The following is a 22,636-nucleotide window of genomic DNA, read 5'->3' as shown; positions in this document are numbered from 1 at the left end:
TAGTTCACCCAAAAATGACAATTCTGTCATTATTTACTCACTATCATATTCTTCCAAAGCTACCTATGACAAAAGGAGAACATTTGAATACTGCTTTTCTTTTCAGCGTAATTACAATCAATGTGACCTGAAGCTATCAGGCTTTAAAACTGACACAAAAAGCATCATAAATTATCATAAAAATGGTCCACACAACTAAATTGCAAGCCTTCTGAAGTTTAGTTTCCTGTAGTGAGTACTATAACTCTAAATAATACGAAAATAGTACTGATTCTGTTTGAAAATGAAATAAGAATGAGTAAATTATTAAACCGATTCAGATTTGTTACATTGCCAGTGTTTTTGCTTACATCGCCTGAAACCTTATTAAAAATGATGACCTTTGGTGGCTTTTTCACTATCGGTGCAAACAATCCTTAAAAGTTTGTTCTCTTTTGTTGTCATGCTCTTGAAGACCTCTTAAAGACAGCATGTCAGGAACCATACCAACATACAAAGCACTCTAAATAAAAAAGGAAACTGCATCAGACAGTCCATATCTTGCTGATACCTGCCACATAATATAATATCAGAGAATTTCCCCCATAAATGAAAGAATTCAGGATGAGACAAATATGAATATGAGGCTGTACAACCTTCTCATTCAGGTCAGCCTCGCTGTATATCCCTGATTATCAGAGTAGCTCAGGCAAAGAAATCAGCAATCAGTGTGGAGTGTGTTGGTATTGTGTTATGAATGTGAATAGTGCATGCTGTGCTGGACATGGATGTGGGGTTTGGTTTTACTAATAACCAGTGCTTCTGCATGTGACATTGCATTTGAAGACTGGCCAAATGTGTTTATGCATTATTCACTTGGTTTGGTTATTGGAGACTTTGCATGTGTTTGTTTATTGAAGCCATTGCATGTGGTTCTAATTTAACATTTATTTATGGAGCTGTTATGGGGTTGTGGGTTTCTTATTTGAACAGATAGTATTTTATGAGATATTTAGGATGGAATGCTGGTCATGTGTTCCCTTCATCCTATCAAGAAGGGTTCCATTAAAAATATAGGCTACAATGTATTTATTGAGAAGAATCTAATTGTAGCTGGTTTTTACAGGTGGATCGGATACGGCAATATCAAATGTAAGTTGATTCATATATTTTTTTTTAATCAAACCACTGCTGTTGACATGCATATGATCTGATTAGCAGAATTATATAGTTTAATCCATAATACTGCTTGGTGTTTTGGGACCTGGTTCTTTTTGGATCATTGACAAGACAATGTGATCATGCAAGGTCTTATAAAGGATCTGTGTGATATTGTTTTTGGCCAGTGGCTGGCACCAATAATTAACAAAATTTTCTGTGTCTGTAGCTGCCCGTTCCCTCCATCACTACATCCACTACCCACTGGTCCTGGGACCCTGAAGAAGAGCGCAAACGACAGGAGAAATGGCAGAAAGAGCAGGAGCGTTTGCTGCAGGTAAATATTATAGCATCCGGCTCATGCGTTTGTTAGGAATTAAACATAATTATGTTGGGTAAAATTGATTTATAATATTTAAATGAATTGGTGTGAGTTATTTTTTTTCTTGAGATTGTAGAAATTAGTTAAACTAGGATACATTTTGTTCTACTAACTAGCATACAAACTCAAGTTTGCTGTTGTGTTTCTTGAATGCAAAACTAGACATGCATCATGTAGACCTTTTAATTTAGCAAAAAACATAATATTATCCTCTCTTTGTGTGTATGTTTATTCTATATCCAGAATATTTGTATTATGATTGCGAAGATTGGTGGCAAACTAATTCATTGTTTGTTAATAAAAGCCAAAAGCACAGCGTAATTATGCATTTTGTAAATTTGAAGCATTGTTTAGCTGCAATCAGTGATCTTTTCTTTTTTGCTTGCTGAAGGAGAAGTACAAAAAGGACCAAGAAAAACTCGATGAGGAGTGGAGAAAGGCACAGCAAGAGCTTGAGAAGGAGAACTTCAAAAAACATGAGGAGGTATAGTTAATATTTGATTTATTTATCATAACCATTGCAAGACAGCATTTTAAGAATGCCTCAGCAATAAATAGATCATATCCACGAGAGAATGTATATTCAAATAAACAAATTAATAACCGATTTAACACAATTTACAATTTTCAAAAGTTCATATAAGCCATTTTTATGATGATTTATCTGCAAACTGTTATTTTATATAGTATACATCTAGTTGTTACTGCAAGGGGTATGTGAATATCACAGTCTCTGTCAAACTGTTGAACAGGAGATGCTGCGTTTAGAGGAAGAGAGGAGAAAAAGAAAGGAACAAGAGCGCCTTGAGGAAGAGAAGAAGAAAGAAGAAGAAGAGAGGAAAAGAAGAGAAGAGGAGTGGCTGCGTTTAGAGGAAGAGAGGAGAAAACAAGAAGAACAAGAGCGCCTTGAGGAAGAGAAGAGGAAGAGAGAAGAAGAGGAGCGGAAAAAAAGAGAACAGGAGAGGCTGCGTTTAGAGGAAGAGAGGAGGAAGAGGGAGGAACAAGAGCACCTCGAGGAACTGAGGAGGAATAGAGAAGAGGAAGAGCGCCTCCTTCAGGAAAAAGAGAGGAATAGAAGAGAGGAGGAGAGGAGGCGACTGGAAGAGCAGAAGAGAAAACAGGAGCAAGAGTGAGTTTTGTCATTTCAGCAGTCTCAGTACTTTAATTTATGTCCCATCTCTCATTATCTGTGTCATACTGATATGAATGTATAATTTTCTCAAGCATGCATGTCAGTTTTGTTTCCTTCCAGAACAATAACATGAAGGAATGGCACTGAATATCATGCTTGACAAATGCTGCTTAAAATACCAAAGAAACCTGATTAAACTAACATTGTCTGTGTTAGGGCTGGGCGGCATGACACTATAAATTTGCAATACATTCTGTGCGTCGGCTGATATGTTTGTATCAGTGAGCAGGGCTTTGCATTGTTAAATTCAGTGACTTAACAAAAAGCAATACAACGTGGTTATTCAATAGTATCATCGAAAAGTGCAATTAGTAATACATTTTAATGTTTTTTTTTTTGTTGTTTTTTTAAGAAGAAGTCTCTTTAGCTCACCAAGGCTGCATTTATTTGTTGAAAAAAATACAATAAAAAATGCAATTTTGTCAAATATGCTAACAATTTAAAATAACAGTTTTCTAATGCTAATATATTTTAAAATGTAATTTAAAATCATGTCATGACATGTCATGTTAAAGCTGAAGAAAAATCATTCTAATATACTGTTTTGGTTTTTAAGATACATTTCATAATATTATCAACGTTCAAAACTTTTTTTCAGGATTCTCTGATGAATAGAAAGTTGAAAAGAACAGCATTTTTAAATATTATCTTTTGTAATGTTATATTAGTGTATCAGTGTAGAATTAGTTTAGTAATTTTATTATAGTAACGTATCATTAATTGTAAGTGTAAAATTATTTTTTGATCATTTTTTTACAGCAAAAATAGTATTTATAAATGCAGATACTGCGATACAGAATACTAATGCCATGATTTAAGATTCTGGTCATACTTCCCAGCTCTAGTCTGTTTTTTACTCATGCATTATTAACCAGACTAATTTTTCTTCTATTAATGTTGTTCAATCATGACTATATGAACATCTGCTTGTCTGTGCTGATTCTGCTGTTTGGCCACAGTAAGGTGGACTCCTTTGGCTATACCAATGTTTACCCTCAATTATCCTACTCACACAGGTAATAGGATTCTGCTGTTTGCACTCCCATTTGTATTTAATAAAGTTGAGCTTTCAGGCTATGCATCCATATAGGATTTATACATTGATAAGATCTTTCATCTCATCTGTATGTTTATCAGACTGAGTCTTCTTTTTTCTTCCAATTTGGTTTGCAGATCTATTTCCAAATCAACTCCAGAACTTGATGAGGTTGCAAAACCAGATATTAAAGGTCAGTGCAGCTTTTATCTTTTCTCTAAACCTTTTATGTGTATCTATTGTTCTTTTGACCAATAAGGAGCCGCTGAAACAGCACTATGTAAAGTATGGTGTCAGATTCCTTACACATTGTAAGGGCCGGAGTTAGATGGGTGCTGTAGAGTCTGCGGCTCTCTGCAGGTGTGTACGGCAGACACAGGGGTTTGGCAGGATGGCTGCTGGAAGAGGAACTGAGGCGAAAGAAAAACACTAAGATCCAGAAAGAGCAGGCAGCAAGTGAGCTAGAGCTTGAGAGGAGGAGCATCCTCAATGCCATGAAATACAGAGATCCAGAGAGAGGTGTGCGCGGCTCAACCCACGCCAGTCAATCAGACCAACCAATCAGCTCGGCCTAATTTATGCAAATTTGACAGATGTGATGTCAGCAAAATCAGTTGAAATCAAGCCTGTGTCCACGTGATCAGTGTGCATTTAATTAAAAAGCTGAAATATAAAAATGGTGGGGTTCAAAAGTCTGAGACCACTAGTTAAAATGCTTCTATTTTTTTAGTTAATCTCTTTTTCTTACAATCATCTAATATGCATTACACTACCATTAAAAGGTTTGTTGTCAATTAATTAATTAATTATTTTATGCAACAAGGATGAAACTGATCTAGAGTGACAATAAAGACTTTTACATTGTTACAGAAATATTCTGTAATGCTGTTCTTTAGAATTTTTTGTTCATCAAAGAACACTGAAAAAAAAGTTTCATGGGCTTTCATGGGTTCCACAAAGATATTAAGCAGCACAATTGTTTGTAACATTGATAAAACTGATGAAAAATGTTTGTTTGTTTCATTATTTATTTATTTAGAGCACCAAATTACCATATTAGAGTGATTTTTGAAGCATTATGTTCAAGAACATCTGACTGTTTGTGCTGGTTTATTTCCAGGTTTACATTATATTTTGAATCCCAGATGTCCACTGTGGTCTCAAACATTCAGGCCCCACTATATATATATAATCAGATAAAGAATATCTGAAATTGATTTCTTTTTGCTCTTGATGTCTACCAAGTCTATTTACAATGTCAATTTGTTATTAATGGTGATTTGTGTCTGTTGTTGGCTGGAGCAGCGAGCAGTGGTCTGGGTGAGTTCAGTAGAGACTATAAGAAAGAGCCCCAGTCTCAGACTGAGGTGGAGAGGATGCAGATCCTTCATGAAATGAGAAAGAAGACTTCCTTGAACACAGACAACAGCTGGATTCGCCAGCAGAGCGCTGCCAGTGTTACCGCCAAAGAACCAATTGATCTGCCCATCAGGAGGTCAGTACTGGGCAGCAGTATATTTCTTTGATATTATCAAATAAAATAAGCAATGAGGAAAATCCGACTGATGGGAGCGTCATGCATAAAAAGTAACAAGCTCACTTTGCTTGCAGAGGCGAGTCTCTTGACATCCTCGATATGCCTCATTCCTCTTGGAGATCATCATGGAGCACATCTGACAGCACCTCGTCCATACCAGACTTCAGCCGGCCTCATTCGTCTCTCTCTGGCTCCTCGTCGTACCAGAGTGGTGGACGTCCAGGGTCTGCAACTCTGCAGTCATCTCAATCCATGAGCTCCCTCAGGCAGCCTACACCAGAGCCAGAGCCTCGAGCTCCACCACGGAATAGGTATTCTTCATTAAAAAAAAAGGAAATTGTCATTGTAATCTAAACAGTCTAAAAGAGTGGTTCTCAACTGATAGGTTAATGACAGCAGAATAATCAAATGAGACAAAAACAAAAGGCTTTAACTTCCACATTCCAATCGGAGACAACACATCTTAATATGTTATGCAGTACTGTTTCTCATGTAAATTAATCTTGTTTTAAGGATATGGCGATGTTTACTGGAAAACAAGTGAACAAAAGATTAATCAGATGTCAGTTTTGGAGGAAATATATATTTTAGGCCTGGTGCTTGTTCTATGTGATTGGCTAATAAATAAATACACTTGAGTTGCAGTCACATTTACCATTGTGTATTTTCATGATCAAAATTACATGATTTCAATAGGAATCGGTGCAATCTGGAATTTAGCTTGAGGGTGGAGGTTTTGCATCAGATTCAAGTTGGTCACAGAAATTGCACTGACCAAAAGACAGCTGCTTGTTTCAAAGTGGCATATGTGTGAGCTGTGCTATTTGCTTGTATAATTTCACAGAAATTTTGCTTATGTGACTGCACCATAATACATTTTTGTTGACATTTTGTATGATAAACTATTTTGATACTCTTTTGGGCTTGTGAAACAAAACCATTTGAGAACCGCAGATCTAAACCATACCACCCCCAACCATTCCCATGTGTCTCCCATATTCTTGTTGTCTTCAGAATGTGTTTTCACCCCACATGAGCCATGGGCTGTGTGCAGGTCTGTGTCGTTGGGCTTCAGATAATGTTTTCTGTAATCTAGGTCAGTGAGTGGCAGGAAAATATGTTCGTCCTGTAATACACCACTGGGCAAAGGAGCAGCCATGATCATCGAGTCCCTGGGGCTCTGTTATCATTTGACTTGTTTCAAGGTGAGCGTTCAGCTACTCGGAGGTCAGGTCCAGCCTGGCTTGATCAGAGACTAACCTGACTAATGTGCTCTGCCTGCTTTTACGCTTATTCTAATCAGTTGTTCTGTGCAAGTATAAACTCGATCAAAATGTCAACCCAGAGAATCAAAATGCCAATTCTATCTGCTTCATGGATCAGCACTGCCCTGTGACTTTTTCTTTATTTCCTTTAAAACTGTCATTTATTTATCTCAAATGATCATAAACCATCAAGAAAATACAATATGCATTCTAAAGGCTGGACTACAAAAATCTGAAATATTTGTGATTTTTCTTCTATCACATTGTTGTACTATTTGCATGGATTGCATCTGTTCCAAAAATCCCATTGCACGTCCCAGAAACATTTCTTATTCACCAACCACACATATAACGTATAATTTTACTAGTTCTATGTTGGTTTGGCATTGCGCCATTTTTAGCGTAAACATACGTTTTATTGAGAGAATCACATTTAAAGTGAAAAAAACAATGAAGTGTTTATATATTTACAGTGGGAAATTTACAAAATATCTTAATGGAACATGATCATTACTAAATATCCTAATGATTTTTGGCATAAATATGTGCGACTTATTTTCCAGGTTCACAAATAATAATTAAATAATGGAGAATAGTGTTAAAATGGGACATATCTAAAAATGTTCTGTAATCAAGCACACTTTATGTATTTTAACATGCAGCTTATGTATCTGGATCACAGTGATGGAGTCCCAGTTAAGTACTCCAAATTGCAGTAATCTGCTGAATCTTCCATAGCTTAGCACTCAAAACTGGGAGTGTGCACCGTGCAAAATGCGTTTAGCATATTGATATAGTGCTAAAACAGCACAGATGAGTATTTGTAAATAAATGATGCTATCAGTGGGCGTAATTCATTCTTATTGAATTTCCTTCTGAAATTATTCCAGTGCCTTTTACCTTCAGCGCAGCTGTATGTGACTCATCTAGAGCTTAATCAGTCCTCGCACATCCTCGTCATTCTTCAAATGCCAATCATTTGTATTTCTACTCATCGTCTCATTCATGTTGCATTGTCCTGCTGCTAATCTTGTTTCCGGGTTATTTCTGGTGCTTTCGGCTGGTGTTATTACTTCAATTTCATATCCTCTTATGCTGTTGCCATTGACCTCAAGCTAGGATTCTCTCTCTCTCACTTTTATATGGAGGTGAGTGTGCGATACAACATTACATGAAAGATTCCGTCTTTCTAACAATGTGTTCTTTCATCTTGCGTTTGCAGTGCTTTAACTGCAGGTCTGATTTGGGAGGCTCAGAAGCAGGAGCAGAAGTCAGAATACGTAACCAACAGCTCTATTGTAACTCCTGCTATACTCGACTCAAAAGTAGGCCACACATCTCTGCAATATATGCAGCTCAGTTACATCGTTCACCAAGTGGTTTCTGATGTTCTTTATGATGATTTTTCTCTCAATTTCAGCTGGGCAGCCCACAGCCATGTGATATTGCAGTACTGCAGCAGATTGAGGAGGAACCAATCACAGACAAGGAACTGTAAACACTAGGAACGTGTTGGAGATGTGATGAACATTGGGTGATTTAGCCAGCCTTGATTATTCATTGAGCTTCTATTCTTCTTTTTCACTTATGAGAGGGTGAGATTCCTAAGGTTATGTTTATTTGAAAGTATTAGTAATTGTTTGTACAAAAGGGATGTGCATGTACCTTGAATATGAGTTATGCATTTGAAAAGATCATCTTTTTCATCATCACTGATTGAATCTTCTGATGACTTCTGGCTGGTTAACTGATATCTGTATTTTCATGAAAGTGTTTATAGTAATTAATAGAATGCTGTTTTATTGTCATTGCTTATTTAGGATTCTCCTGCAGTCTTTTCTATATAAGGGTTTGCTGACTAAAATATCCTGTTATTCCACTTCATCTGTGTGCCTTTTTGTGTTCTGATGGGAAAAGATGATTAAGGATAAATCCATTAAGACTTTGTTTAAAAGTAGGATGGTTAGTAAGCAGCATTCATGATATACTCTTTCATTGGTAACATCTATTTTATGCATCTGAGCTATTTCTCTGCAGGGGGAAAAAGATTAATCTAGAACAAAAGCAGTGTACTCAGTAATAATTGTAAATAAAATTTTCAAACTATTGTAACTTTCCTGAGTGTGATTTACTTGACTAATCTCTGATTAATTGGATTTTATTTTTCCGTTTAAAACTAGTTTGAATCCACTGTTAATTTTACCAAGTGACGTTCATTTTGTTTATAGCCTCATCACAGTCACAGGGGATTTTCATCCAATACCTTTTCCAATGGTTCTTGTATTTTTATCATATTGTAGTACTACAATGCATTTCCCGTGATAATTTTCAATGAGAGTGTATTTTTGTTTCAGTTGCCTAATGACATTACATCTGCACACTGCAAACACCTGTTGGGAATTCACTGCTAGTCCAATAAAAGTGAATCTGATGTATCGGCCTCAGGAGCATTTATAATAATCTTATTGTTCAGAATATAAGAGGACAGAAAAAGATGAGCCCTGCAATTCCTGCAGTTTGTTCTAATGGAGAGCATTAGTTGATTCTCATATGAGTGTAGTACTGCCCCCACAAAAATAAACCAAGGATTATCTATGCATAAAATTAAAATAATAATGGTTACTATAGTTAAACCATGGTAACCACAAATCGTCTCAGGTTACGAATGTAACCATGGTTCCCTGAGAGGGAACGAGACACTGCGTCCTCTGAAGGGACACTATGGGGAACACCTCGTCGTGACCCGTGTCTGAAGCATACTTTGAAAAACGCCAATGTGTTGGCCGGCGACAGCCTCTGACGTCGCTACCGGCGCGACTATAAATACGCGCCCGTAGGACCCGTCACTGATCTTCTTCGTGAAGCTTGCGTCCGAAGCATGGCAGGGAGCTAGAGGACGCAGTGTCTCGTTCCCTCTCAGGGAACCATGGTTACATTCGTAACCTGAGACGTTCCCTGTCAAGGGAACTTCGAACTGCGTCCTCTGAAGGGACACTATGGGGAACAGTATACCCACGCCGCCATGCTGAGGGGAGTGCAGGCCAGAATCATGGCAAACACTAAGTACCAACTCTACCATTTCACCGGGAGTCGCCCCTGGGACGGTTCGACGGCTGTCCATGACATTATCCCTTATGGCCAAAGGCCTAAGCTACATACCCAACTTACCTGAAGGGCCTCGGCCCGGGGTAGAGCTGAAGGCTTGGAATCACGAAAGATTCCTTTAAAGGGATACGGCTAAGAACTTAGCACTGTTTATTACCAAGTCTTGCCTGTCACAAAGGAGGGGCTCTCGTGGCACTCTGATAGAGCAGCTCGTAGATGGAATGGCCCGGGAGCAGAGCAATTGGAGGACGGAACATACAGATGAAGCCTCGGCCACGCCTGTACCATGGCGTCTAGCCCCAATGGAGCTGGATGAGTCAGAGGAAGCCAGAGGGGATAGTGCGACGCTCTCTTGAGCCGCAAAACCGATCCACCCAGGTCTGGCCAACCTCTCTAACTCTACTTCAACACCTTGGTGCGAAGGCGCCATTCCCCGAGCCTCAGCAGGATGTCTGCTCTCACAGTGCGTCTCAAAACAGTATGTAGTACTGGAGCGCTCTGATGAAAAAACCGAGAATTCAGTCTCCCATGAGAGGAGGACTCCGAGCTCCGAGCAGCATGCTCATAGGCGACCCTTTTAGAAAAGGGGAGCGCTGCTAAACTACCGCGAGAATTGCCCACACAGCCCCCCATGTTAAGGGGCGGTGCTTGAGGTGTATTACAAATACACACTGGTTGGATGAAGCCCAAGGAACCCCGGGGCTAATCATCTTAAGAAAGGGAACGAAGCGGAGCGCGTAACCCTTACCGTACAGGATTTTAGAAAGTGCGCAGAGCCTTGCGTGCACACTTACCACTTACGTGGATTTGAGACAGTGCGCAAAGTGTTCACGTGCACACTGACCACCATGTGGTTTTGAGAAAGTACACAGGCTTAGCGTGTGTACAGAAAAAGGTTACCTGACAACCACTGTATGTGGGAGCTCACCTTCAGAGAGACCTGTGAAGCATACTATCTGATAACCACAATATGTGGGAGTTCACCTACAGAGAGGCCTAGAGAGGCCTACTACCTGTTACCTGATAACCACCTCAGTGGAAGTTAATATGGAACTCGACTCCAGGGAGGCCTGGTGAGGCCTACTACCTGACAACCACAAACCGTGGGAGCTTGTTTTTTTTTTTTTTTTAGTGGAAACGCACAGCATGTGGGAGCTAAATCTCCAGGGAGGCCTGGTGAGGCCTACTACCTGACAACCACAGTATGTGGGAGCTCACCATCAGAGAGGCCTGGTGAAGCCTACTATCTGAAAAGACCACAATATGCGGGAGTCCACACAGCCCCTCATGTTGAGGGAAGCTATGCTTGGGGTGTATAACAAATACACACTGGTTGAATGAAGCCCAAGAAACCTCGGGGCTAATCATCTTAAGAAAGGGAACGAAGCGGGGCGCGTAACCCTTACCGTACAGGATTTTAGAAAGTGCGCAGAGCCTTGCGTGCACACTTACCACTTACGTGGATTTGAGACAGTGCGCAAAGTGTTCACGTGCACACTGACCACCATGTGGTTTTGAGACAGTACACAGGCTTAGCGTGTGTACAGAAAGGTTCCTAAGCATCGCAGAGGCGCTGGATCGCACGGGAGAGGCGAGCTCCAACCCTCAAGCGAGGGAAGCATCACCTGAGGCAGTACATACAGAAGGACTCCGTAACTACCACCTCCCCGGATGCGCCAAGCGGCCAGGCGGCCCCTCAGGGTGACCTGGCCGGATATCCATGATATTCCCTGCAGTGCTATGCCAGTTCTGACGATCAGCCAGGCTCCTCGGGAGGGGTGTGGGACGAGCAACCGCAGAGCGCTTGCTTCCCGCACGTGGAACTCGCTCCGCGGTGGGTGTCGCGCCCTGGGGGGGGCGAACCCACACGGCACGGCCGCCTGCCGAAAGCGTGTGATCGTGGCCAGAGCACAAGGCTGGAACTGAGCACTGTAAAAGGAAACTCACAGAGTCTGTTAGAAGACATAACCACCAGCAACATAACACCCATAAGCAGAAAGGGTTACATACTCACCCACCCTCCTGTACTGGAGTCCCGCTTTACGGGGCGTCCCCTTTTGGTCCGGACCGTCAGTAAGGAGGTCACTATGAAAATAGGACCAACCAAAAACATAACAGGTCCAGGATAGGAGACTGTTATGTGAGAAACTTTCCACCTAACCACGATCAGGTGGAGCGCTGGTGGCTACAGGGGAATTAGGCAGGGGAGAAATGAAACGGAATTTAAAAACATCCAAAAGGAAGTGACAAACTCCTAGGTATCGCTCTGATCCAGACGAGAACGCTGCCCCGTCTGAATCACATCCTTCAGACCCTGCTTACCTCTTCGTGACCCGCGATTCCTCTTGCCCCTGCCCTCAGGCGGGGGAGGAGCACGAGCCGCGACACTAGCCTTCTGCGCCCGTCTTCGATCCTCAGATCGAGATGGGCCAGGACCCCTTTGTTGTTCGGGCTCTGCTACTGTGTATGATTTACCATTTAAGCGGGATGTATCCTGGAAGGGCTTAGATGGCAAAGAGGGAGATTTTAGAGAGGATGTTCCCCCACTGAGAGATAGCAAGCCAGCATCTCTTCTACAGGGGGCATCCTCTCATAGCCGTCCTCGTGCATGCCATCGATATCAGCATAACTCGTATGCTGAAACCGAAGGATGCAAGAGAAAACGGCCTCTTCCATTCCTTTTCAACTTCTGCATGCAAGTCAGGCAAGAATGGAAGGCTCACCTGGGCTGCGGGCTATGGTCAGAAAAATAACACTCATCGAGTCTACCTCACGACGTTACCTTTCTGGCACACTTCCATGGCAAGTTTATTTATTTTTATTTTTATTTTATTTAAAAAAAAAAAATTTTGGCCGGGCGCGATCCATAACCTCTAACAGCTCCCCATACGCAGAGCAGGAGAAATGAGCGGCTCAGCCTCAGCTTCTTCACCACTCTCAAATATCTCCTGCTCTTTCTGGTTAGAACCCAGCAGAGCACTAACTTCAGTGTCAGAAAGGGTTAATGACAACGCATCTTCCTCTCGAAGTTCGCTCTCGTTTGCCGCCGGAGAGTGTGAGAGGAAAGTCCCTCTCTAAACTCCTCAGCGAGATCCACCTGCGATCCCCACGAGCTCATTCTCCTCCGTGCCTCGGCAACGGCGGGTCCTGAGCCGCGAGATCCAGATGACAAACGAGAGCGGAGCTTTTCCACAGAAAAACGCTCGCAGTGCGCGCAGATTGCCCCCTCAAGGACATCGCGCGCGTGCTCTTTGCCCAAACAAGAGACGCAAAGACTGTGTGTGTCATCAGGTGTCAAATAACGCTGACATGGATGCACACACTGTTTAAACGCCTTGCTAGTGGATGCCATGATAACCATAATAGATCGCTCTTACCATTCTGGTCGTTTCTCAGATGCACGCTTCAAACAAAACAGTCAATGAAGACGAAGAAGATCAGTGACGGGTCCTACGGGCGCGTATTTATAGTCGCGCCGGTAGCGACGTCAGAGGCTGTCGCCGGCCAACACATTGGCGTTTTTCAAAGTATGCTTCAGACACGGGTCACGACGAGGTGTTCCCCATAGTGTCCCTTCAGAGGACGCAGTTCGAAGTTCCCTTGACAGGGAACAACCATGGTCTTGCTACACTAATGGTATTTGTGGTATAACCGTCCCTTACTAGCCTATAAAACCATGGTTAATGCCAGATAACTAGCAAGGAGCTAAATGTAGCAAGTATATCAATAGAACATTGGACATTTTAAAAGCTTCATATAGCCTTAAGCCCTGCGTTTCTCTCTGTCTCCCCATGTGTATTTCTTTTCTTACTCAGCAAAGACGTTCTGGCTACAATGGCACTTGTCATTTTGACAGTTTGATCACCTGGAGGCTGGAGGTAAAAAGTAAGTGGCCATTTTTCCAGATATGTTACATCTAGATAGCGTTTCCTTCCAGCAGGTTCTCACTCTGATTCGTATTTTTAAGCTTTATCCACAATTGATAACTTTCTGTATCATCTACAAAATATACAAATCTTGTTGGTTATGGGTTAGCTTACTTTGCTGCTTCTTTATTACCTACTTGTTTTTTAATTAGTTTGTTTCTAATTGAAGCTCGTCAGCTCAAGGGGGCGCTGTAGTCTAGGTGAACAGTTAATTGACCTGTGGAACATGCATAAAGAGATCTTTGAAATTCAGTTAAAGAGGTGCTACAGATGTCCGATCTCATTGTCTGAGTGTCTTTAGCTCGGTGGGTGGAGGGGTAGAGGATTTCCTCCTCCACCTGCTCTCTGGACTGATGCTAATTTTAGTCCGCATTATTGATGTCAGCCATGTCTAGTTGCCATGGTTTTAGTTTTTTTCACTGAACATCACCTGCAAGGCACTGCACTTCTCTAATCTGACATGTTGGATAGATAACACTACAAAGTGACATGGCAAATTTCATTCAAACCACTCGAAAGACATTCATATTTAAATATTCAAATACTGTTTTGGAAGGCTGATTTATTTTATTAAAAGGCTCTTTAAAAGGTGTTTGCCTACTGCTCTACAGTTTTTAGTCAAATTACAGTTCAGGTAATAGCAAAGAAGCAAATGGGCATATTTGTACTTTGGATATGCTAACATTATACATATAAGTGCTGGTCTGCTATAACGTTTAAGTTGAATGGTACACTAGCCTAGCAAACTAATATTGAAGTTACAAAGAGGTGTTTGGAGATCTTAACATCTTCAAGAACATAGTGTCAAACTTGTATGCTATCTAATCATTGCTCTTTTCAAGATTATTGTGTTTTGGCTTACTTTTACTACTTTTCTTATCAGTGCCGTTTTCTCAACAAGCTGTTCTTGTGTCATGATAACCAGAAGCTTCTTCCGGCGCTTTGAAAAAGGATTGTTCTAGAACCTCTTGATGAAGTGAAAGGAAATCGAGTTAGATCCTGATTTGTCCCGGACCATGGCTGTAGGCAATAGTTTGGATCAATTAAAGAAAAAGAATGTTCCCACTTTGTCCCGGTGCTGTGGAGACAAACGTGCCCTGGCTTTTTATGCAGCTCACATTTCATTTTTCAACACACTTTCCTGAGTTTCCTGAAACACTTCGGTTAATGCAGAGATCTGTTTGGATAGTGATCCTTTTTTGGTACAGCTAGTTGAGTTTTATCCCCCTTTTCTAGTGTTTTCTCATGGCTTGTTATTACCAGCCTTTCTGTGCAGAAGGCTCCTCTTGTTTTGTGGAGGTGTGTAATATAGTGACTAACTAAAAAGTGTCCATTAAACCAGCACTTAGTAACCTGGCAGTGACATGCAGCGTAGCCCTCAATCACAGTTTTCAGATGCCGCATTGTTTCTCCTCCGCACTTTGGAGCCAAACACACACATGAGAAGTGAATGGATACCTGACTGAAGTGGATGAGGGAAGTATTCTTTTAGGTGTGAGAATCAAAGGGATTTTTTAAAGGGGGCAGGACTCCCATTCTCTCTGTCAAATGGAGATTTGGTGTGGGGGTAGAAAGTGATTCATTTTTTATGTCAAGACCTAAGCCGAGTGCGATCACTGCAGGCACTGATTTCTAATTTCCCTTGATGGCATACTTCAAAGATCCAATCTATGCTTGTCTTCTATCTTACTGTACCACTCTGTCTAGTGCTTGGCCTCCAATGAAATGTGCTAGCCCTTCATTTTCAGTGACATGCAAAATGTTTCACTGCTCATGAATGCTAAGGCGGCCACAGCTGGAGGATGCAGATATGCTTGAAGTTATTATGCCAAGAGGATGTTTTCTCGCCTGCTGTTCAGATGCCATTGTGCTGAGCTGGGCAGGGAGGTGAATATTAAGTCACAAGTTAATCTTCTGTTTTCACGCTAAATGATTTTGATGATCTCAGGAGATTAAGTATGATGTGAAGTTTAGGAATATTGGAAAAATTAGAGCCGCTAGCAGTTTTTGGTTTAGATATCTTCACACTTAAAATCTTAAAAGGGCACATTTGCACTTGATTAATCCAATGTTTTTGGTCTTATACTTTAAGTATCAATTTTTTTTTTTTGGTGCAGTAGCCACATATATGTGCTTGGTGATTTCTGGACTCCACATGTCACGGTTGAGTTTATGAAAAAGCACATCCACATATTCCAGTGTCATTGATGAGAGCTCTTCAAAGGCTGAGCACGTTTTGAATTGTTCTTCTACATGCGCTGGACCAGGTTGCAATTTGAAATGCATTTAACACGGAAATGACTGAGTGACCCTCTTTTAAAATTTAGTAATAAATGGAAAGCCTATAGTCACACAATTTGTTAACAAGAATGACTTACAGCAATGTTTTGGATTACTTATTTGATTGGGGAAGTGGTGGAGTGATGTGTTATTGTGACTAAAGTGTGTGTGTTTTAATAGATGGGAGCATTGGTGTGTTCTCTCACTCCTGAAATGGAAATTCTCTTCAGAATTTTTTTAATTGTAGTTCTGCTTTGAGAATTTGGCCATTAAAACTGTCTTGCACTGATGATCATTCATTAAAGTTCATAGACATATATTGAAAGGCTTTTATAAAATTATTTAAAAAAATATGGGAACCGCTAAATCTGTAGATTTTTACTTAAGGAACTCAGATGTTCTCTGTTACTGGTATGTCATGTAAGATCATTTTGACTTCCGTTTGTAGTAATTATAAGCATTATGCAATCACAATGAAATCACCACGATTCCATGTTGAAATCCCAGCATATGCTGGTTAGGTATATGTTTTGAAGCATGGTACTGTAGATGGTTTGAGCTGGATTTAACCTGGTCCTTAGTTGATCATGAGCTGGTTATTAGCCAGTCCTGAGCAAGAGAGTTACTCCATCTTAAAAGACCAGCTTAAACCAGCTCAAAATCATGCTTCAAAACATACCTAACCAGCATATGCTTTTTCTCAGAGTCCCGAGTGTTTCTAAAAGAGGAATCCTAAATCTTGTTTTTTTATATTAGGCCCATATGAATTTCTTCTAAAAAAGGTTTCTGTGAATTTCAGAATCATCCTTTTTTAGGTGAGTGCATTTCTAGCTATGCATCACGGTGACATAATTCCTGTGGGTGGCTTTTGCTCTGTCTACACAGTACTTGGTATATAGTTCCATCGTATTCCTTTCTCATATGGTTGTGTGTGTCATGGGAGAGTTACCAGGTGCAAACGGTCATGACGTTAGTTGAAGGTTTACTCAGATAAGGTTGCTTAGTGATTCTATCACATTAGTGCTAATGCTAACATGTGCTGTATAATGTGTAATTGTTTTGGCTACATATGTGTATATTTTCATTTATTTTATCCCCTTGCTCAGTCCTGTATTTTTTTAAAATGCATACATTCAACTAGATTTAAGCTACTGTGTTGACAACCATAGTTTTAACCAGGCAATTCAAATAAAATCTATGCTCTCATTATTTCTTCTGGTTTAGAATTAAGCTAATCAAAGTGCAGTTTAGCACTATAGAGGAGCCGTAGTCTGCGACTCTAGCTAGACAGATGTTAACAGCTTTGTGAGAAGGGCAATGAAGTGGTGCATGACCTCGAATCAGATGTTTTTGGCATTGTGCCTGAATGACATCTAATATGGAACTGAGAAGAGCAAGGACAAATGTTAGCTAGGGAGAGCCTTATTCCATAAATTAACAAGCTGGAGCAGCACTACAACATGGGCCGAGTGACAAGGCCAAACTTGCATTTTTATGACTAGAATGAACCATTAGGGCCTCTAGCCTTCATAAAATACCAAAAACAGAGTTGAGAGTTTCTGTTTAGAAGATTGTGTAGTATGTGAGATCAAGACTGGAGATCAAATTTAATGTGTGGGAGATTACTCAGTTCTGTCAGTACATATTAAAGTGATACATAACATCGCCATAATATCAGTTTAGTGTTTGGACAACGTCCCAATTGCTGCTTTGTGTTTATTGATGGATTTGGCAACTTGTCTCACACAGACGAAGACCTACTGGTGTAACTGAATCGCTTTGATTGTGTTTGAGAAACTCAATACATACATTGTAAGGTTTATTTTTATCCATAAGCTTTAAGTAGTGACCTCAGATCTTCTAAAGATGGCAGTACGTTGATCAAGTGTTCTCTGGGGTCGTGACGCAGCTGTTGTCATAGAAACAAATGTCTGGGCTTAGAATGGAGGTGAGTCAAGGTATTATTTGTAACTGGATTAAAAGGCTTCCCTTGGTCCGCAACCATTGTGACTTACAGAAACAATTAAAGCCTGTGATCGTAACTTAAAGGGTGGTTTGAGGCTTTATTATTCTTCTGTGCAGTGTTTTACTTTTTTTTCAGCTTTTTAGAACACACTCATGTTTTTATGTACCTCTGATTTGAACAGGGAATCCATGAATACTGATTTGCCGAATGGATTGAATTGTATGAATTTTACATCGCTTCCTTGTATTTGAACGTTGCGGCAGCTGCAAGCTGGCAAGACGGGCAACAGAGCGGCACAAATCCTCCTCCTCAGGTGGTTCATCCTTATTCACTGCTGTGAATATGTCAAGCTACTTTTAATCACCTGAATGCTAAAAGAACCATGTCTGAAACGGTCCTTATTTAGACCATATCTAATAATGTTCCATTCCTTAAGATGTTGAAGTGGTTTCAGTTCCTTTATCAGATAAACTGCCTTTATTTCTTGCATAACTCCATTCCTCTGCAAACACGCTAATTAACTGCCCATGTGTTTTACTTGACCTTTATATAGGCCTACTGTAATAATAAAACTGATTATTTCTATAAATATATACTTCACATTTAAGTATCAGGCTGATATCTACTGACGTTCCCTATATTATGAAAACTTTATATTAAACTTAACTTTAATAACACCATTTTATATTCTGAGTCTTTGTAAATTATGTGAATCTGAAGTTAAATAAGTTAAATTCAATATTAATTTTACTGTTATTTTTACATACATTTACGTGTCCTAAAACATAAGTCGAGCTCAAGACGGTTAAATGTCAGCAATCACCTGTGTCCCTTCACCTTATTTGTTTCTCATTGAATGATCTGATTTCTTCCCACAGAAGTACTGATTCCTCTCTGATCACTGTCCAATCCAGCTCTTTCATAACCCTTTCCCTTCATATTACATATAGAAAATACAAATTGTGATTGTTCTGCTTTTTAAAAAACATTGTTATCCAGTCAATGTGAGCATGAATGTGTCATTTTCTCTTGGCGGTGCTTCTGTTCTAATCTGTGGACAGTCTTTGTCTGAAGCCTACCCAATATCATATCATTATATGTAGCGTTTTGAGCAATTACGACAAATAACCCTGTAATCCAAGAGTTTATTTACCATTTGCAGATCTATGATGGTGATAAATTGCCAACAGCAGAAGTTTTGTACAGAATTTTCAGAACCATACAGTGGTGTCTTCAAGAAAAGAGAAAAGCAGCAACTGTGTGAATGTTATAGTAATAAAATGTACAACCTTAGTATAATGAGAATGCATCTTGAATTCTGCAATCTTTTATGGAGATTTACTGCGACATATAGACAACATTTTTGAATGGCTTCTGGCCCTCAGGATAGCTGTTATCTTTCTTTTGCCTCCTTGACCAAAGGGCTGGGGGAATCGAGCAGTATCTGCTTCAGAGGAAGACCCCCAGGAGGGAATGACGCCAGTGCCCACTCTTTGCACAGCTTAGCTTGTTTGTTTTGGAAGTATACTCATTACTTCTCCATTTCCAAAATGGACTCTGAGAGTCAGACCGCCAATAGTTATTAACCTTTTGTTTTCAAGTGATATAACATTGTGCTCACACTGTTTAAATTGGTACTTTTTAACTGCTGTGTGGTCTGGAAGTACAAATGAAATAAGGATTGTTTAAATCTTGTAAATCATTTTTATTTATATGTTAATATATGTTGAAGGATCATGTGGCACTGCTGAATGCAATAATGGCTGCTGAAAATTTGTTGTTTTAAATAGTAATATTTTACAATAATGCTGTTTTTACTGTATGTTTTGAGTTGATCAAATATTATAAATGCAGCGTTGGTAAGACTTCTTTAAAAAAACATTTAGGCTGGGTATTGAATAAAGTGCATGTCACTGCAGGTCTGTTCAGCCTCCCTGAAACCTTTTCACTGCTGATGCCCTTTAATAAAATCAAGGGCTTACATTAATCAACATTAAAAGACTTAACATTGCTTAGAAAGCAATTTACATGCACCCATTCACCGTAAAATAATCTGTATGTTTGACTAGTATGTATGAACCTTTCTTAGTGACTGAAAGGCCCACACCAATAATAGCATTTATTTAGTTGCATCCTTTTCTGATGATGAAAGCTAGAGGCAGGTAGACATTTGAGGGATGAATCAGACAGCTGCAGTGAAAGAGTCTTTTGATTACACAGTGCTTGATGAATTTCATTGATATCGTTTGTTGTCATAAAATCAACTTTCATTTGCTTTACTCTGAATCCAGTTCCATACTGATTTATGAGGGTGTTTGCCTACATCACACTACTGCAGATGCTGGGTTAATTACTTTGTGTATCTTGTATTGTTGTATAGAATCCATTAAAACTGACATCTGAGTATATCAAACAAGGAAAGGAAAGACGTAAAAAGTCGTGCCAAATCTGAAACAATTTCAACAATAAACTGAGCAAATATCCACAGTTGTGAAAGCTTAATTGACATTAATTATATATTTTGTCATATTTGCTTTGGATGGCAGATTTCAAATGATGCACCTCCGAGGGGTCCATCACCAGCCGAGCAGCTGCCACTGGGATAAACGGGAGGACTAACAGACAGCTTTAGAATTATAGACCTCCTTGGTTATCACTGATGTGAGTGACAGATGTTGTTGTTCGTTATCAATATCAATCTCCCATGATGCATTTCCAATGAGTAGGATAGGTCATCAGCATGTAATGCTCAATTAAATGGCTACCAGCTGATTCCACAGCTATACAGATTGCACCTTATTGACAATACCACCCCCTGCCAAGTCTGGTGGCCGAACCAGATCAATAGACTTGCTTGTGCTGGTCCAGGAATACTCCACTCGTGCTGCCATTTACAGACCCCTGCATGGCGAGACCCCTGCTGCTGAAGTGAGATAAGCAGATGAGATGGAGGATGATGGGGCACTTGTCAGGCTCATCCTGTGGAAGTGTGTCTTGCGAGCATGTTCAATGATGAAACCAGTCCTTCTTTTGTGAAACTTAAAGAAGAAAAGATCCCTGTCCTCACCGTCTCAAAGATGCTAAACTGAGCTTCTCTTTGAGTTCATGTGGACAGTTAACATTCTGGCACACGTTTTCTTATCTTTTTTAAAATTCTTCTTCTAGTATATATATATATATATATATATATATATATATATATTATATAAAACCAAATTACTTGCCTGTCAGTTGAGTTTGTGGCAAAACCTTTTGCAGTGTTTACATCTTGTTAAACCTGCATAGCATTTATTAAAATAGTTATTTAATTTCATAAAGTAAGATTTGATTTCAAAATGCACCTTAATTTTTAGCATTTTTGTGTTTTTCAGTTGAATAAAAGACTATTTTACCGTACTTTTTCTCTATATATTTCATAATTGAGGATTTTTTTCAAACAAGTTTAAAAATCTTGTCTCGTCTCGTGAACCCAGTCTCGTGTCTCGTCTCGTCTCATGGGATAAGTGTCTCGTCACACCCCTACTGAACACTGTTCTTTTCTTTCAAATAGAATTACCAAGAGTAATACTACTTAAAGAAGGAAGGATTACACTCCTCATCACAACAGGAACCGGTAATTGTCTTTTTTCCAAATTCAATTGACTCTTACACTCAGACAAATTAGCATTCATATACAAAACAATAGGAGAAGGAAACATCAATGAACATGCTAAAGAAACTTATATCTTGCTTGTATCTATATAAACAAATCACTTTATCTCTAAGTGAGCTGCTGAAATGGAAGACACTGAGGTGATGGATAACAGCAATACTTCGCACTCTCACAGCCCTGTTAAAACCAGCACACACACACACACACACACACACACATAAACCCACTTGCACAACAACAAACGAGCACACATATGCATAAGCAAAAATCTACCCAGGTTGTCTTTCAAAGGATGAAATTGTTTAATTCATATTTGTAGATCTAAGTTATTTGTACATGCTAAAGAGCTTTTTCCTGTAGTTGAGTCAGAAATGGCTGATCTTTGTTCCTGAAGATCTTCCAAAAACCCAGGTATTTCCTGATAAACACCATTTGAAATGCACTGGACTGTAGAACAATGAAGTTTTGCAGCATGAAAGGGATGTGCAAAATGTGAAAGGTGGTTCAAAGCATATCCAAGGATACTGAAGGACAGTGGAATGGAAATACCTATTGGAAATGCATTCTTGGCTGGTTTTATGCTCAGCTCACAGTCCCTGGTATTCAGCATCAACAGGATTTGTGCACTGTGTTGTAATCTGTGTATTAAGAAACAATCTGCTATATTAATGATGATGTATTTTAACTAAGATGAAAGAAAGAAGTAATGCAGAAAAGGCAGTCCTTCGCATATGGTAGACACAATTCGGCTAGCTTTGGAACAAATCCTTTCCCTCCTGGAAAGAGTGCATCGACTACTTCTTGATGAAGATAAACAGATTTGTGGGTAAAGTGATTACAGGGTTGTTTGATGCTGTGCTTGGGCTGTTTCCTTTTCCACTTAGTTGCATATTGACCTTTTAAGACCTGTATTGAACACTGTGATCCACGTATTTCTTAACCAATGGCAATTATTTCTGGAAGTATGAGTAACAGTGAAATTGGTTTTGCAAAAATAAATTAAGTTAGACTGAAACAAGGCACGACTGGATAGAGTAAATATTATCTTATAGATATTAAAATGCTTCCTAATGTTGACTATTCACAGCACATTAAAGGGATACTCCACCCCAAATTTAAATTTTGTCATTAATCACTTACGCCCATGTTGTTCCAAAA

General features: G+C 39.7%; 1 protein-coding gene across 4 annotated transcripts in view; it reads left to right on the top strand.

Annotated features, from left to right (window-relative positions):
* Positions 1–8,665, top strand: part of LOC113108783 (LIM domain only protein 7-like) — a 44,220-nt gene extending 35,555 nt beyond the window's left edge. For 3 of the 4 annotated variants that reach the window (XM_026272098.1, XM_026272100.1, XM_026272097.1), the window contains 12 exons: positions 1,106–1,131; positions 1,367–1,474; positions 1,911–2,003; positions 2,272–2,648; positions 3,671–3,727; positions 3,885–3,940; positions 4,108–4,266; positions 5,053–5,242; positions 5,359–5,595; positions 6,381–6,489; positions 7,772–7,874; positions 7,970–8,665. In XM_026272098.1, coding sequence (XP_026127883.1) covers positions 1,106–1,131; positions 1,367–1,474; positions 1,911–2,003; positions 2,272–2,648; positions 3,671–3,727; positions 3,885–3,940; positions 4,108–4,266; positions 5,053–5,242; positions 5,359–5,595; positions 6,381–6,489; positions 7,772–7,874; positions 7,970–7,992 — 1,538 coding nt within the window. In that variant the 3' untranslated portion in view covers positions 7,993–8,665. The remainder of the gene's footprint in view (positions 1–1,105; positions 1,132–1,366; positions 1,475–1,910; positions 2,004–2,271; positions 2,649–3,670; positions 3,728–3,884; positions 3,941–4,107; positions 4,267–5,052; positions 5,243–5,358; positions 5,596–6,380; positions 6,490–7,771; positions 7,875–7,969) is intronic. The other variant, XM_026272101.1, reaches the window with a different exon arrangement.
* Positions 8,666–22,636: the final 13,971 nt, after the last annotated feature.

The sequence above is a fragment of the Carassius auratus genome, chromosome 9 (genome assembly GCF_003368295.1).
Source record: "Carassius auratus strain Wakin chromosome 9, ASM336829v1, whole genome shotgun sequence".
Taxonomy (NCBI): Eukaryota; Metazoa; Chordata; class Actinopteri; order Cypriniformes; family Cyprinidae; genus Carassius; species Carassius auratus.
This window is presented reverse-complemented; position numbering and strand designations above follow the sequence as displayed.